Source organism: Dipodomys ordii, unplaced genomic scaffold (assembly GCF_000151885.1).
Source record: "Dipodomys ordii isolate 6190 unplaced genomic scaffold, Dord_2.0 Scaffold77, whole genome shotgun sequence".
NCBI classification, from domain to species: domain Eukaryota; kingdom Metazoa; phylum Chordata; class Mammalia; order Rodentia; family Heteromyidae; genus Dipodomys; species Dipodomys ordii.
The window spans coordinates 1749396-1762011 of NW_012267293.1; the positions used below are offsets into that span (position 1 = coordinate 1749396).

A 12616-nucleotide genomic window follows, 5' to 3' on the forward strand; every position below is an offset into this window, starting at 1 on the left:
GCGGGCCGCCGGCCGCCGGCTCTCGGCCCGCAGGACTGGCCTGCACCTTGGCGGTGCAGACCCGCCGCCCGCGGGGTGTCGCTTGCGCGCGTGCGTCAGCCACCCTCATACCTGCTGCCGAGGACCAGTTCTTGCACCGGGTGCGTGGCCGGCCTTCGCCCTGGAGACCCTGGAGGACATGCGGTGAAGGGGTAACGTAATGAAAAGTTGTGCGGCGGGCTGGGAAGGTGGCTCCGTGGTAGAGCGCTTGCCTCGCATGCATGAGGCCCTGGGTTCGATTCCTCAGCACCACATAAGCAAAAAGAAAAAAGCCGGAAGTGGCGCCGTGGCTCAAGTGGTAGAGCGCTAGCCTTGAGCTGAAGAGCTGAGGGACAGCGCCCAGGCCCAGAGTTCAGGTCCCCACGACCAGACCCCCCCCCAAAAAAAATAAAAATAGTTTCAACTCCTGTGCTTGCACTTTGCCCAAGACTCGATAAGGCTTACTTCCTCTTGGAATAGGAGTGGAGCAAGAACTGCTTCGTAAGGGTTTCACTATATGCACGTGTCAGACACCACCCTGAAGATTGAGTTGTATCCCCAGAGGGGCTTTTATTTGCCCTCCCCCTTCGCTTTCCTGACTTCCTTCTTTGCATCATAATCAGCACTTCTCACCGGTAGCCTTTTGACAAGTGTTTACTTGTGATGGAATCTATGACTTGTAATATTAACACATAAAGCTGCGAGTCTCAGCTGTCAGACATTCAGCCGGTGACATTTTATTAGTGGCTATTTTGTGCTCCATGTTATGCTGTAGATCTGTGTTTTACATTGCACCAGCCATGACCACAGGTGACCTTAATTTAAGTTCAATTTAAATGTTTTGTTTAGTTTCTTAGTCCTACGGTTGTGTGGGTCATTTCCGCCGTGGGAAGGGCTGTTGGGTGTCACTCTAGACCTTGAGAATGTGAAGGTGATGTGCCAGGCTACTCAATGCCCTGAGAGGAGAAAGATTCCTGAAATCTTTTATCTCAGATCAGAGTGACTGGCTGGTTTTGCCTGGGATGATTATTCATTCATTGGGCAGATCACACAATTGACATTTGAGCCCTGGGACCAGTTACTTTATAAACAAGTCTATAACTTGTCCAGCAGAAAAGTGCCACGGGGAAGTTAGAGCTGGGTTGTAGAGCTTGGCGTTACTATACTGTACGTAGTGGTCTAGGAGCCCTGAGAGTCTGGAAAGAAGGCTGCTAGGCAAGGAGGCCAGGGTAGCTGGATCAAGGTATGTGTGGTGTGTGTATGAGCAAGGAGGCCAGGGTGGCTGGAGCTGGGGTGTGTGTGTGTGTGTGTGTGTGTGTGTCTGTCTGTCTGTCTGTCTGTCTGTCTGTCTGTCTAGCCTGCGAAGCTTGGTCAGTTTGGAAGCTGAATTCCTATCCTGCCCTGTCTGTCTTGAAGGCCGGGAGAAGGATTTTCATCTGTCTTTGCTGAGAGTGGGAGGAAATGTCCTGAGTTTCTTTGTTTTTGTCGTCAGTTATGGGGCTTGAACTCTGGGCCTGAGAGCTGTCCCTCAGCTCAAGGCTAGTGCTCTACCATTTTAGCCAAGGTGCCACTTCCGTTTTTTGGTTTTTTTTTTTTGGTGGTTTATTGGAGATGAGAGTTTCATGGCTTTTCCTGCCCAGGCTGGCTTTGAACTGTGATCATCAGATCTCAGCCTGCTGAGTAGCTAGGATTACAGGCATGAGTCACCGGTGTCTGACTTGTCCTGAGTTTTGAGTGTAGTGGTGGTTCTCAAAACTGCAGAGCTTTACATTAATCTGATAACATTCTAGTTCCTACACTTAAACACATATGACTAGTCACTGTAAGACATACCTTCAACTCCAGACATCTTGTTCTTTAGAAGCCTATGAAGAGGGTGTGGGAGCTGGGATTCAGTAGTCATGCCCATAATCCTGGCCGCCCAGGAGCCTGAGATCTGAGGAATGCAAAGCCTAACATGGCACTGTGGCTCAAAGTGGTAGAGCATTATCCTTGAGCACAGAAGCTTGTGGGCAGTCTCCAGGCCCTGAGTTCAAGCCTCAGATGGGCACACAGAAAGGGGGGTGGGTGGGAATAGGGCAATGGGCATAATCTAGGTAGTAGAGCTCTTACCTACAAACAGGGGGCATGAGTTTAATCCCTAGTACTACCAAAAAACAGCAACCAAACACACACACCTTCATTAATTGGTCACAGATCAGAGAGACTTCATAATTACAAACCACATTATTTGGAAGACTGAATCAATCAATGTAGCTGAGAGTTCTATCATTATATATAATATATATGAGTTATATCCATTTGTTCAGCATAGACACATACATATTGAGGTTGTTGTTTTTTCTGGAAGCAGGGTTTTGCTATATAAAACTGGGCTAGGATTATGATGTGTCACCACAGCTGGCTGATCTACATTGTGTGTGTGTGTGTGCGCGCGCGCGCGTGCGTGTGTGTTTGTGTGCACGTGCATGCATGCATGTGTGTGCGCGCACGCACATTCGTGCGCATGTCCAGTCCGGGTCTTGGCACTCAGGCTAGGGACACTGTCCCTTAGCTCATTTACTCAAGGCTAATGCTCTACTAATTGAGCTACAGCTCCACTTGTGGCTTTTTTTTTATTTTTTGGTAGTTAGGGCTGGCTTCAAACTGAGATCCTCAGATCTCAGTCTGGGTGTCTAGGATTATAGATGTGAGCCACAAGGAACATGTGAACACTTTGTTTTTTTAATTACCAACTCACCGATTGCAGCCGCCATTCCCTTTGCCCTTTCTCAAGTCTGGTGACACTCCTTCTTATGTGTAGCGCGACTCCTACTGAGCAGTGAGTGCTGCAGTGCCAAATGACTTAACTTTTGCAAAATACTTTTGAGGATCTTTGTTCCCAAATTCAGCAAAAGTATACACAAGTGCTACTGAGTTAGGTCTTAAAGGACTGCTCTGGCTGCTCTGTGAAGAGAACCTGCAGAGCAAGGGTAGGATTGCAGAGGCTGAATGGGTGATCAGTGCAGTGGTTCTGTACGAGGTGCCTGATGGGCGGTGTGAGTCAGTGATGTCAAGGCAGCTGGCCAGTCTGTCAGTGGCTTGACGGTAGAGCCGGCTGGTGAGTTCTCGACAGGTTGAACCTGTGAAGCAGAAAGCTGCCTTCTTGGGGTTGGGCGTGAATCTCGGGATGGAAGTGCACCCCTCCCCCCGGGGGCAGGGGGTGGGATATGGGAGGATCACTCAGATGCCTGGTCCAGATGCTGTGTCTGAGATGTTAGTCAGCCCCTGGTCCACAGGAGGTGGGAGTGACTGCTGTGTGTAAGTAGAAGAGATGTGACCTCTGAGTGTCTCCAGTGTGTGGAGGTAAGGAGGAGCAGGAGAGCTGGGAGCAGAAGGTGAGGACTGAGGAGCGGGGAAGGTGACAGCAGGGAAAGGGGGCAGTGAGTGTGGAACGGCTTTCCTGCTTTTTTGTCTTTCTGTATGCTACTACTATTTTGAAAAGGGAAGGAGGGGATACTGGATTTAATGTGATCCTTTCTCCTGCCGGCAGTGGCCTGGCCTCCACTTGGCGCACTGCAGCGGTCCTGGGGCCCGCTCATGGACATGCCCAGGTGGATCTCCTCATTCATCCGTGGTGTATGTGTGTGTGCGCGCATGTGCGCGCGTGTGCGTGCGCACGTGACCTGGACAGGCACTGGGGCATACACTAGGGCAGAAGAAGCTCAAAGGGTGTGGAGGGTGACCTTGCCCCCTGGGACTTGCTCTTCCTCTGGCTTTTTCTTTTTGGAGGGGAGGTGGTCATTTAATGTGTCTGTATTTTTACTCTGAGACCTAACTTAAGAGATGAACAGTTGGTTGGTTTCCTCCTCCTGCTGGAGAAGCAGTGGCACATTTGGTGGCAGACCTGGAAGGTCAGGGGTTTTGACCGCCAGCTAGTCTGGTCTAGGCTTCCTTGCATGGAAGCATTCTAGAGTTTTCTCAGTTAGGAATCGTGAATATCTGTGATTTGTTTCTGTGCCCCAGGGCACAAGTTGTCTGTTGGTAGATTGATTATGTGCAAATGGAATCATGTGTCATAACCTTTCCTTTTTAAGGTTACCTCATGGAAGATCAAAATAGGAGGGGAAAGATCTCCTGTTATACAGAGGACCACTCTGTTCTGTTGCTGAAAGAAATAAACGTTCTATTGAAAAGGCACCATTCATTTAACTTAGGAACAATAGGGTGATTTAGGTTTGTAGATTTAGGAAAAGTGAAGGCAGTCTCATCATTGTATACTTCCATTCATGGTGAGCCACTTCCATTTTAATTGCAAATAAAATTGGACGCATACTTTATGATACACAATCCTTTTATAGATAGAGGTTGTAGAATAGCAAAATCAAGCTAATTAACAGTTCTGTTTTTTAAAATGGACCAGATCATTTATTAAGTGCTGAGTGAAAATTTTAGGGTTTATTTTGTTCTATATTATTAAAGTATACATACTGTATATTATTTCTGACAACACTTATGTCTTTGTGTGTGTGTGTGCGCGTACGCTGGTCCTAGGGCTTAAACTCAGGGCTTAGGTGTTGTCCCTGTGCTTTTCTCCTTAAGGCTAGTACTCTACCACTTTGAGTCACAGTACCACTTGGGTTTTCTGGTGGTTAATTGGAGATAAGAGTCTCTCAGACTTTCCTGGCTGGGCTGGCTTTGAACCACAATCCTTAGGCCTCAGCCTCCTGACAAGGATCACAGGCGTGAACTACTTGTGCCAGGCAACCTAGGTCTTTTTTTTTTAATTTTTTAATTTTTTTTCATTTATTGTGAAAATACCGTACAGAGGGGTTAAAATTACATGGGCAAGGTAACAGGAAAGTTTATTCCATATTTTAAACCAGATGATCAGTTTTGACATTACTGGAAATCAGAATGGGTGAATTCCAGCAGAGTTTTAAAGATGTTCCAAGTGGTCTGTGTTACGGCTAGAGCACTTACATTCTGTCTGCTTTTCATGCTGCGTAAGGACCCAAGCTGGCTGCTCAGGTAGGTGGTGGAACCAAAGGTGTTGCTACCTGAGGCTTCTGCACCCCCCCCCCCTTCTGTTTCTCTTCTAATGCATATCATAAGCTTGTGGTCTTATCTATTTATTGGCTTATATCAGTTATAAAGGGGGGTCATTGTTAACTCTTCCCACATTTGCGGTTTTATTTTTTAAGTGTATGTGGTAGTATAGGGTAGAAATTTATATTTGGGGAATAGAAGTCCTTGTATATTTCCAGATTTTTTTCAAACAGCTGTTGATAGATTTGTTTTTAGCCTCATTAGGCTAAAAGGGACAAGTATGCACTAGTAGCACACTTAGTCATCTGAGCGTTTCCACTTAGTCTTCACTGTATTTTAAAGCATGCATTGTGAGTTGTACTTTTTCCTACATAATGTGGCTAGAATTTGTATACTGTGCTAGAATAAATTACTTCAAACACTGTTTTTACCATGGTTGAGGAGTGCCCAGCTCCTGCCTTGAGTTGGTTTAGATGAACTGCTCAGACTGGAAGCTGTGCTGCGCTCCTGTCCAGGCCCCTCCTCCAGCTGTCCTGTCTTCTGCTGCTGCTTCTGGTCATCACCCAGCCGTCCCGCTGCCCCCAGCCTGTGTCCCGCTGTCCCAGCCTGTGTCCAGCCGTCCCGCTGCCCCAGCCTGTGTCCGGCCGTCCCGCTGCCCCCAGCCTGTGTCCGGCCGTCCCGCTGTCCCCAGCCTGTGTCCCGCTGTCCCAGCCTGTGTCCAGCTGTCCCGCTGTCCCAGCCTGTGTCCAGCCGTCCCGCTGCCCCCAGCCTGTGTCCGGCCGTCCCGCTGTCCCAGCCTGTGTCCAGCCGTCCCGCTGTCCCCAGCCTGTGTCCGGCCGTCCCGCTGTCCCAGCCTGTGTCCAGCCGTCCCGCTGTCCCCAGCCTGTGTCCGGCCGCCCCGCTGCCCCAGCCTGTGTCCAGCCGTCCCGCTGTCCCAGCCTGTGTCCAGTCGTCCCCCTGCCCCAGCCTGTGTCCAGCTGTCCCGCTGTCCCCAGCCTTGTGTCCCCAGCCTGTGTCCAGCCGTCCTGCTGTCCCAGCCTCTGTCCAGTCGTCCCGCTGCCCCAGCCTGTGTCCAGCTGTCCCGCTGTCCCCAGCCTGGGTCCAGTGCATGGCTGACGGGAGGGTCCTCAGGGCCTGGTTCGCTGGGCCTCACCAGCTCTGCAGACTCAGACTCACGTCCAGTTCAAGCCATGTCCTTGCTCCATGTCGCCCACCCCTCTCTCCAGCTTCCCTCACCAGGCTGTGGGCATCTGCTGAGCCCTGTGTGCCCTGCCCAGCCCCAGCAGCCAGCAGCTGTTGCCTGCCAGTGTGCCTGCGTGCATGGGACCTTCACTCTGTACCGTGTCACACATAGCCTGTGAAGCCTGGTAGCCAGTGAGTGTGTGGTGAAGCACACACAGTACTAGGATGAGACCTCACAGTGTCAGTAACCTCCAGTGTCACCTGACACCCAGGCCACAACAAGCCCCTACAACCAGGAAGTGACACTGCTGTGTGCAGAACAAAGATTGAATATAAGCTAAACTAAAGCTTGCCTTACCAGAGCTTGAAGAATCAGATTCTCCAATGCTGAGTTAAGAACACATTCTCAGGGGGCTGGGAAGGTGGCTCAGTGGTAGAGCGCTTGCCTTGCATGCATGAGGCTCTCGGTTTCATTCCTCAGCACCACATAAGCAGAAAGAAAAAAGCCGGAAGTGGCGCTGTGGCTCAAGTGGTAGAGCGCTAGCCTTGAGCTGAAGTGCTGAGGGATAGCGCCCAGGCCCAGAGTTCAGGCCCCACGACCGGACCCAAAAAAAAAAAAAAAAAACACATTCTCAATTGTCCGTCTCTTTCCTAAGGTCCTGGACTCCACATCCCTGAGTTTCAGCACCAGATTGAAGTGTTTTGTGATATGCTTCGTGGCTGGCATTTTCTTTTCTATCCTTGTGAGTTAAGGCTTTACGTTGATCAAAATTTTTGTTTTAGATTTAATCCTATTCTGTACTAAAAAGCAGTCTACTTTAACTTGCTGTTAGATTATTTTGATGGAACATACCACCTGACGTAAAGGGGTAGAGACTGATGTTTAAAAAGATGTGGAAATTAAGCTGGGTGCTGGTGGCTCACACCTATAATCCTAGCTACTCAGGAGGCTGAGGTCTGAGGATCGACCTTTCCAGCCTGGGCAGGAAAGTCTGTGAGACTCTTATCTCCAATTAACTACCAGAAAACCGGAAGTGGCACTGTGGCTCAAGTGGTAGAGTGCTCGCCTTGAGCTGAAGAGCTCAGGGACAGTGCTCAGGCCCAGAATTCAAGCCCCATGACCAACCAAAAAACAAACAAATAGATAATAAATAATAAAATAAATAGAAAGGTGTAGAAATTGTTCTTTGGGGATATGGGGAATGGTTGAAATAATTCTATTTTAAAAACCAGTGTGTGATAAGAGAATGCAAGGCAGAGATAGGTGTGTTTATGGCCTGTTTTAATTTGCCAGTCAGAATGAACATTTAACTTCAGGAGTAAGATTTACAAAGATAGTTTTGTTGCATTTCATTTATGTATATAAACACGCTTCTCACAGAGTCTGTGTATTGCTGCTGCAGTAACACGTTTGTGTTTGTAGCCAATACAAACTTACTTGTGTCTGTAATGTCTAATTTAGGGAACTGGATTGCTGTGGCTTTCCAACAAAAAGCTTTTTGCCGTGTTTTACACCCTTGGGAATCTTTCTGCATTAGCCAGGTATGTATATATCTTTAGCTGCCAGACTTGCCTTCTAATGAGTACCTTGCTCCTTACATCTTGCAGATTCAGCAGTTTGTTCATTCTGTACAGTGATTGGCCTCTTTTGTGTGCCAGTTACCATGGCAGAGTGCTTACACTGGCAGTAAGGCGCTGTGCATTGGGCTGGGCTGGGCCACAAGAGGTAGCTGCTGGTGCCATCCCTGTAACATACTGCCAGGTGGGGACAGGCTTCCTCCTAAAATGGTGGATAGTGGGTCCCCAGCCCAAGCTTGTAGCTGATTCCCCTGCCCACAGTGAGCCCCCAGCCCACTGCTTTCACAGTACTCCAGATGGGGCAGTTCATAAAGAACCAACATTTATTTATAATTCTGGAAGCTGAGAATGCTATGATTATTAAGTAAACTAGCATAGCTTCTTGGTTGAAAGGTGGTCTATTTTTGCATAGTCTCAGGGATTCGTAGAGCCCTTCTCGGTTTTGTATTTGTTTCCCATAGTACTTGCTTTCTGATGGGACCCGTGAAGCAGCTGAAGAAGATGTTTGAAACCACACGGTTGCTTGCAACAGTTATCATGCTTGTAAGTAAATAATGCTATGGGTTTGGGTTTTTTTTTAAAGTTTTTTTTGGGGGGGAGCAGTCATGGGGCTTGAACTCAGGGATTAGGTGTTGTCCCTAGCTTTTGTACTCAAGGCTAGTTAGTATTCTACCACTTGAGCCAGAGCTCCACTTCCAGCCTTTTTGGTGGTTAATTGGACGTAAGAGTCTCACAGACTTTCCTGCTCTAACTGGCTTCCTATGTGATTCTCAGATCTCAGCTGTCTAAATAGGATTACAAGTGTGAGTCACTGGCACTCAGCCTTAAAATACTTTTATTAATGTATTTTTACTACTGCTTTGTGAGTGTTGCTATCTTATCATGCTCAAGACAATGTAATAAAAAGGGATGTGTCTCAAGGCTGTGTGTTAAAGATTTTGGGTGGTACAGTGCCATGTGTAACTACAACTGAATGTATTTTCTTTTTCTTTCTTTTTTTTTTTTTCTTTCTGGTACTGTCTTGGGGCTTGAACTACTCAGGGCTGGAGACTATCTCTGAGCTTTCCTTTTTTGGGCTTAGCATTCTACCACTTTAACCATAGCTCCATGTCTAGCTTTCTGCTGATTAACTGGAGATAAGTGTCTCACTGACTTTTCTGTCTGGACTGTCTTCAAACTGTGATTCTACGATCTCATCTCAAGCCCCCTGAGTAGCTGGAATTACAGGCGAGAGCTGCTAGGATCTGGCTGAGTTTCATTAAGACCTATAGATTGTTGGCCTGTCTACTGCTTGGGGGAAACAGGGAGCGGTGAAGGGCGGCGGGTTGCTCTGAGTCGGTCTCTCTGCGTCTGTCTCAGGTGAGCTGTCTCAGGTCCTCTGGCTTAAGCCATCCTGACCGTGTGGCTTCTGTGTTAAGACCTTGACGCAACTCTTCACACAGTGGGCTCTGTCCTGGCTCTAAGTGTGCTCTCTACCTTGGGGTTAGGGGTGCGGCGAGAAGGCTTATGGTTGTGGTTAGAAGGTTTTCCTCATGGCAGGGTGTGGGTGTTGTTTTGTCGGTGTTCTGTGTGAGGTGGGCATTAGGAGGGGCCCCATTCTCTTCTCCTGTCATCATGCCTCTGCTTCTTTACTCGATTTCTTTTGTCTGGAGGCATTTTGATGCTTCCATAATATACACAGCAGTACTAGCAGTTTAGCTTTTATTTTACTGTTAACTATATACAAACCTACACAACGTTAACCTGCAGGTAAAAAATGTTTATCACTAGCTTGTCTGCCAGACATTTTCTCACCAGAAAAAAAAAACTCCCTTTTTGACATGATTTTATTTATTATCTCTTTATTCAGCGTGAATGTTATTACTGTGTATTTATAGCTCTTGTAGTTATTTTACATAGGTTAGCTTATGTATCGGTATGTTTACCTGGATTAATACTGAATTACCTTCTACTGGCAGTGTACATTCCAATGATACTTTACTAAGATTTGTTCTAAGATGTTCTGGCATTTATCATTAACCTTGGAAGCTGTCTGTCAGGATGTCTGGAGGTACAAAATACCTCCCTAAATCTCAGGGCCATGTATGACCCACCGTGATCCTGGCTTGTCACCGGGCTTCATGGAGAATGGGGTCGGACGGCACAGTTGCTCGAGCGATGGTGGAGACCAGCTTCCCTCTTGAGCCAGCCAGCTCCTGCTCTGTTGTATGGCAGAAAATCCACATTCTGAGTTTTCATTGTAGCAGACCGTTAAGCAAGCAGACAGTGCATGTCTCATGCTAAAAAGGTGACAGGGTCTACACAGAATCTGTAATGGAGCCAAGGTCTCTCCAGGTCATGGTCAGGCAGCCTCTGACCGGCCTTTCCTGCTTCCTGAGATGGGACATTTGGCATGGAGGGATGCACAGGCTTTCTGTGTGAAGCATGTTTACTCCTACTTTGTACAGCCAAGTGCAGGGGGCTGCAGTGAGCTCACAGGCGTGGGGCACAGTGACCACCGTTAGCAGAAGCATCTGTAAGAAGAGCAGTGTCACTGAACACTCTTCAAGTGTTGCACACTTAATCCACACACTAGTCACCAAGCTTCAGTTTGCTGTCATGAACTTGAGAAAACAATCGGGTATGTAGGTAGAACTAGATTTTCTTCCAGTGAGTTCCCGTGGACAGATACAGGACAGTCCATCCCAGTGAGTTCCCATGGAAAGATGCAGAACAGTCCATCCCAGTGAGTTTCCTTGGACAGATGCAGGACAGTCCATCCCAGTGAGTTCCCGTGGACAGATGCAGGACAGTCCACCCCAGTGAGTTCCCGTGGACAGATGCAGGACAGTCCACCCCAGTGAGTTCCCGTGGACAGATGCAGGACAGTCCACCCCAGTGAGTTCCCATGGACAGATGCAGAACAGTTGTGTGCTTTGACTCGGCTTCTGGAGGGCCTCTGACCACCCCCCTGTCTGTTCTCTTTCCTCCATAGCTGTGCCTCGTCTTTACCCTGTGCGCTGCTCTGTGGGTAAGTAGTGTGAGCTGGGCAGCCTTCCTGCCAGCTGTTACCTTTCCTCCTGAGGTGTCATCACTTCAAAATAGCTCAGTCCTATTTTATAAGGCTCCCAGGGGTCACAAGTTAAATGGACAACCCGTTGGCTAGATGGAGAGGATGGTGTCGTGTGTGAGTGTAACAGCATTGTGCTGTCTCTGGCTGGTGCTTCTCACGGTGTGCTGATGTGGGTCCTCCCTTGGGTTCCCCCGTGGGCTCCTGAGCCACCGTAGGGCAGGGGCAGGTGACAGGGTGCTCAGACTGAGGGAGAGAAGGCAGGGAACCAAGCAGACCAGTAGGAAGGGTACAGAGAGCCTCAGCCATGGACCACTTGTGGACACTGGACCCACATCTTTAGTCTCTGGTGATGGGACATAATGACAGCCCGTGTCACTAACTGGGGCTTCGGGTTCTTCATTAGATCTGCCTGTGTTTTGTACTTACCTGCTTCCAAAAGGCCTTGGGCACTTCCTGCACTAGCAAGCAGACTGTACACTGGGAAAAACAAAGGCAAGGGCTGGGATGCATTTCAGTACTAGAGTGACTGCCTGCCATGGGTGAGACCCTGGGTCCAACCCCAGCACCACAGAGGAAGAAAGGGGCTTAATAGGTGTGTGTGTGTGTGTGTGTGTGTGTGTGTGTGTGTGTGTGTGATGTACATAAAGTGTATAATTTATTTTAAAAATATCTGTCAAAATATACTGACTTTTATGTTTGGACCAACTTTAATTTTATGACATATAGATTTCATTTTCTTACGATAATAATATTCTTGGGGCTGGGAAGGTGGCTCAGTGGTAGAGCGCTTGCCTTGCATGCCTGAGGCCCTGGATTCAATTCCTCAGCACCACATAAGCAAAAAGAAAAAAGCTGAAAGTGGTGCTGTGGCTCAAGTGGTAGAGCACTAGCCTTGAGCTGAAGAGCTGAGGGACAGCGCCCAGGCCCAGAGTTCAGGCCCCACGACCGGACCCAAAAAAAAAAAGAGAGAGAGAAAAAAAAGAAAAAATGGGGTTGGGGAGGTGTTAGGAAAATGTGGTGCTACATAAACGTTATTAGCCAGCAGAAACGTATATAGTCTCTATGTTGAAATGCAACTGTCATTTTCTCTTTCCAGACAAAGGTGTTGACTAAGTAGTAGAGTAAAAACAAAACTTAATTCTAGTCTTAAGACTGATAGATTGGGGAAAAGATTCTGGTGAGACTTGGCTGTGCTTCTCTGAAATTTTGAGATATGATGTATATTTTAAAACACAGCAAAATTGTATACAAAATAAGAACAATGAAGGAAATTAGTATCTCTTTGTTCCATCATATATGGGTAATTGTTTTTGATGAACAGCTACAAGGAGAATAAAAACAGTCCCCTACAGGTAGGAAAGTGCAGAACAAGTGTGTGAAGGTGTCACAATTCCTGCAGGGCCACTCAGTGGCCTGGGCCTCCTCACCTCTGGTGAGACACGAACCGCCCTCCCCCAGAGTCCTGCCCTGGAGAGCAACTTGTGACATGCAGAACAAGTCTCAGATGTTATTGATGGGTAAAAGGATGAGTATCCTTTATGTAGTAGTGTAAACATACAGAAGAAGTACAAAAGGTGGTTTATCACCTTGATCGGTATTTCTCATTGATTAATATTTCTGGAAGTCTTAGGAGTCCATGATAAATATGTTGCTTTCAAAATCTCTCTCTGCCTCTGGCACCACGAGGCAAGCAGCCCTGCCCCATGGCGCACTCTGTCTCCTGGGGAACTTTGCCTCCTCACCTGGGGGCCATGAGGG

At 47.9% G+C, this 12616-nt stretch overlaps 1 protein-coding gene across 1 annotated transcript; it reads left to right on the top strand.

Moving 5' to 3' along the window:
• Positions 1–2: 2 nt before the first annotated feature.
• On the top strand, positions 3–11975 carry Sft2d1 (SFT2 domain containing 1; the record flags this gene model as incomplete). Its single annotated transcript, XM_013024521.1, has 6 exons — positions 3–191; positions 6885–6971; positions 7691–7770; positions 8268–8349; positions 10781–10816; positions 11955–11975. Coding segments are annotated over 6 exons (495 nt in total), but the record flags the coding sequence as incomplete, so codon positions are not given.
• Positions 11976–12616: the final 641 nt, after the last annotated feature.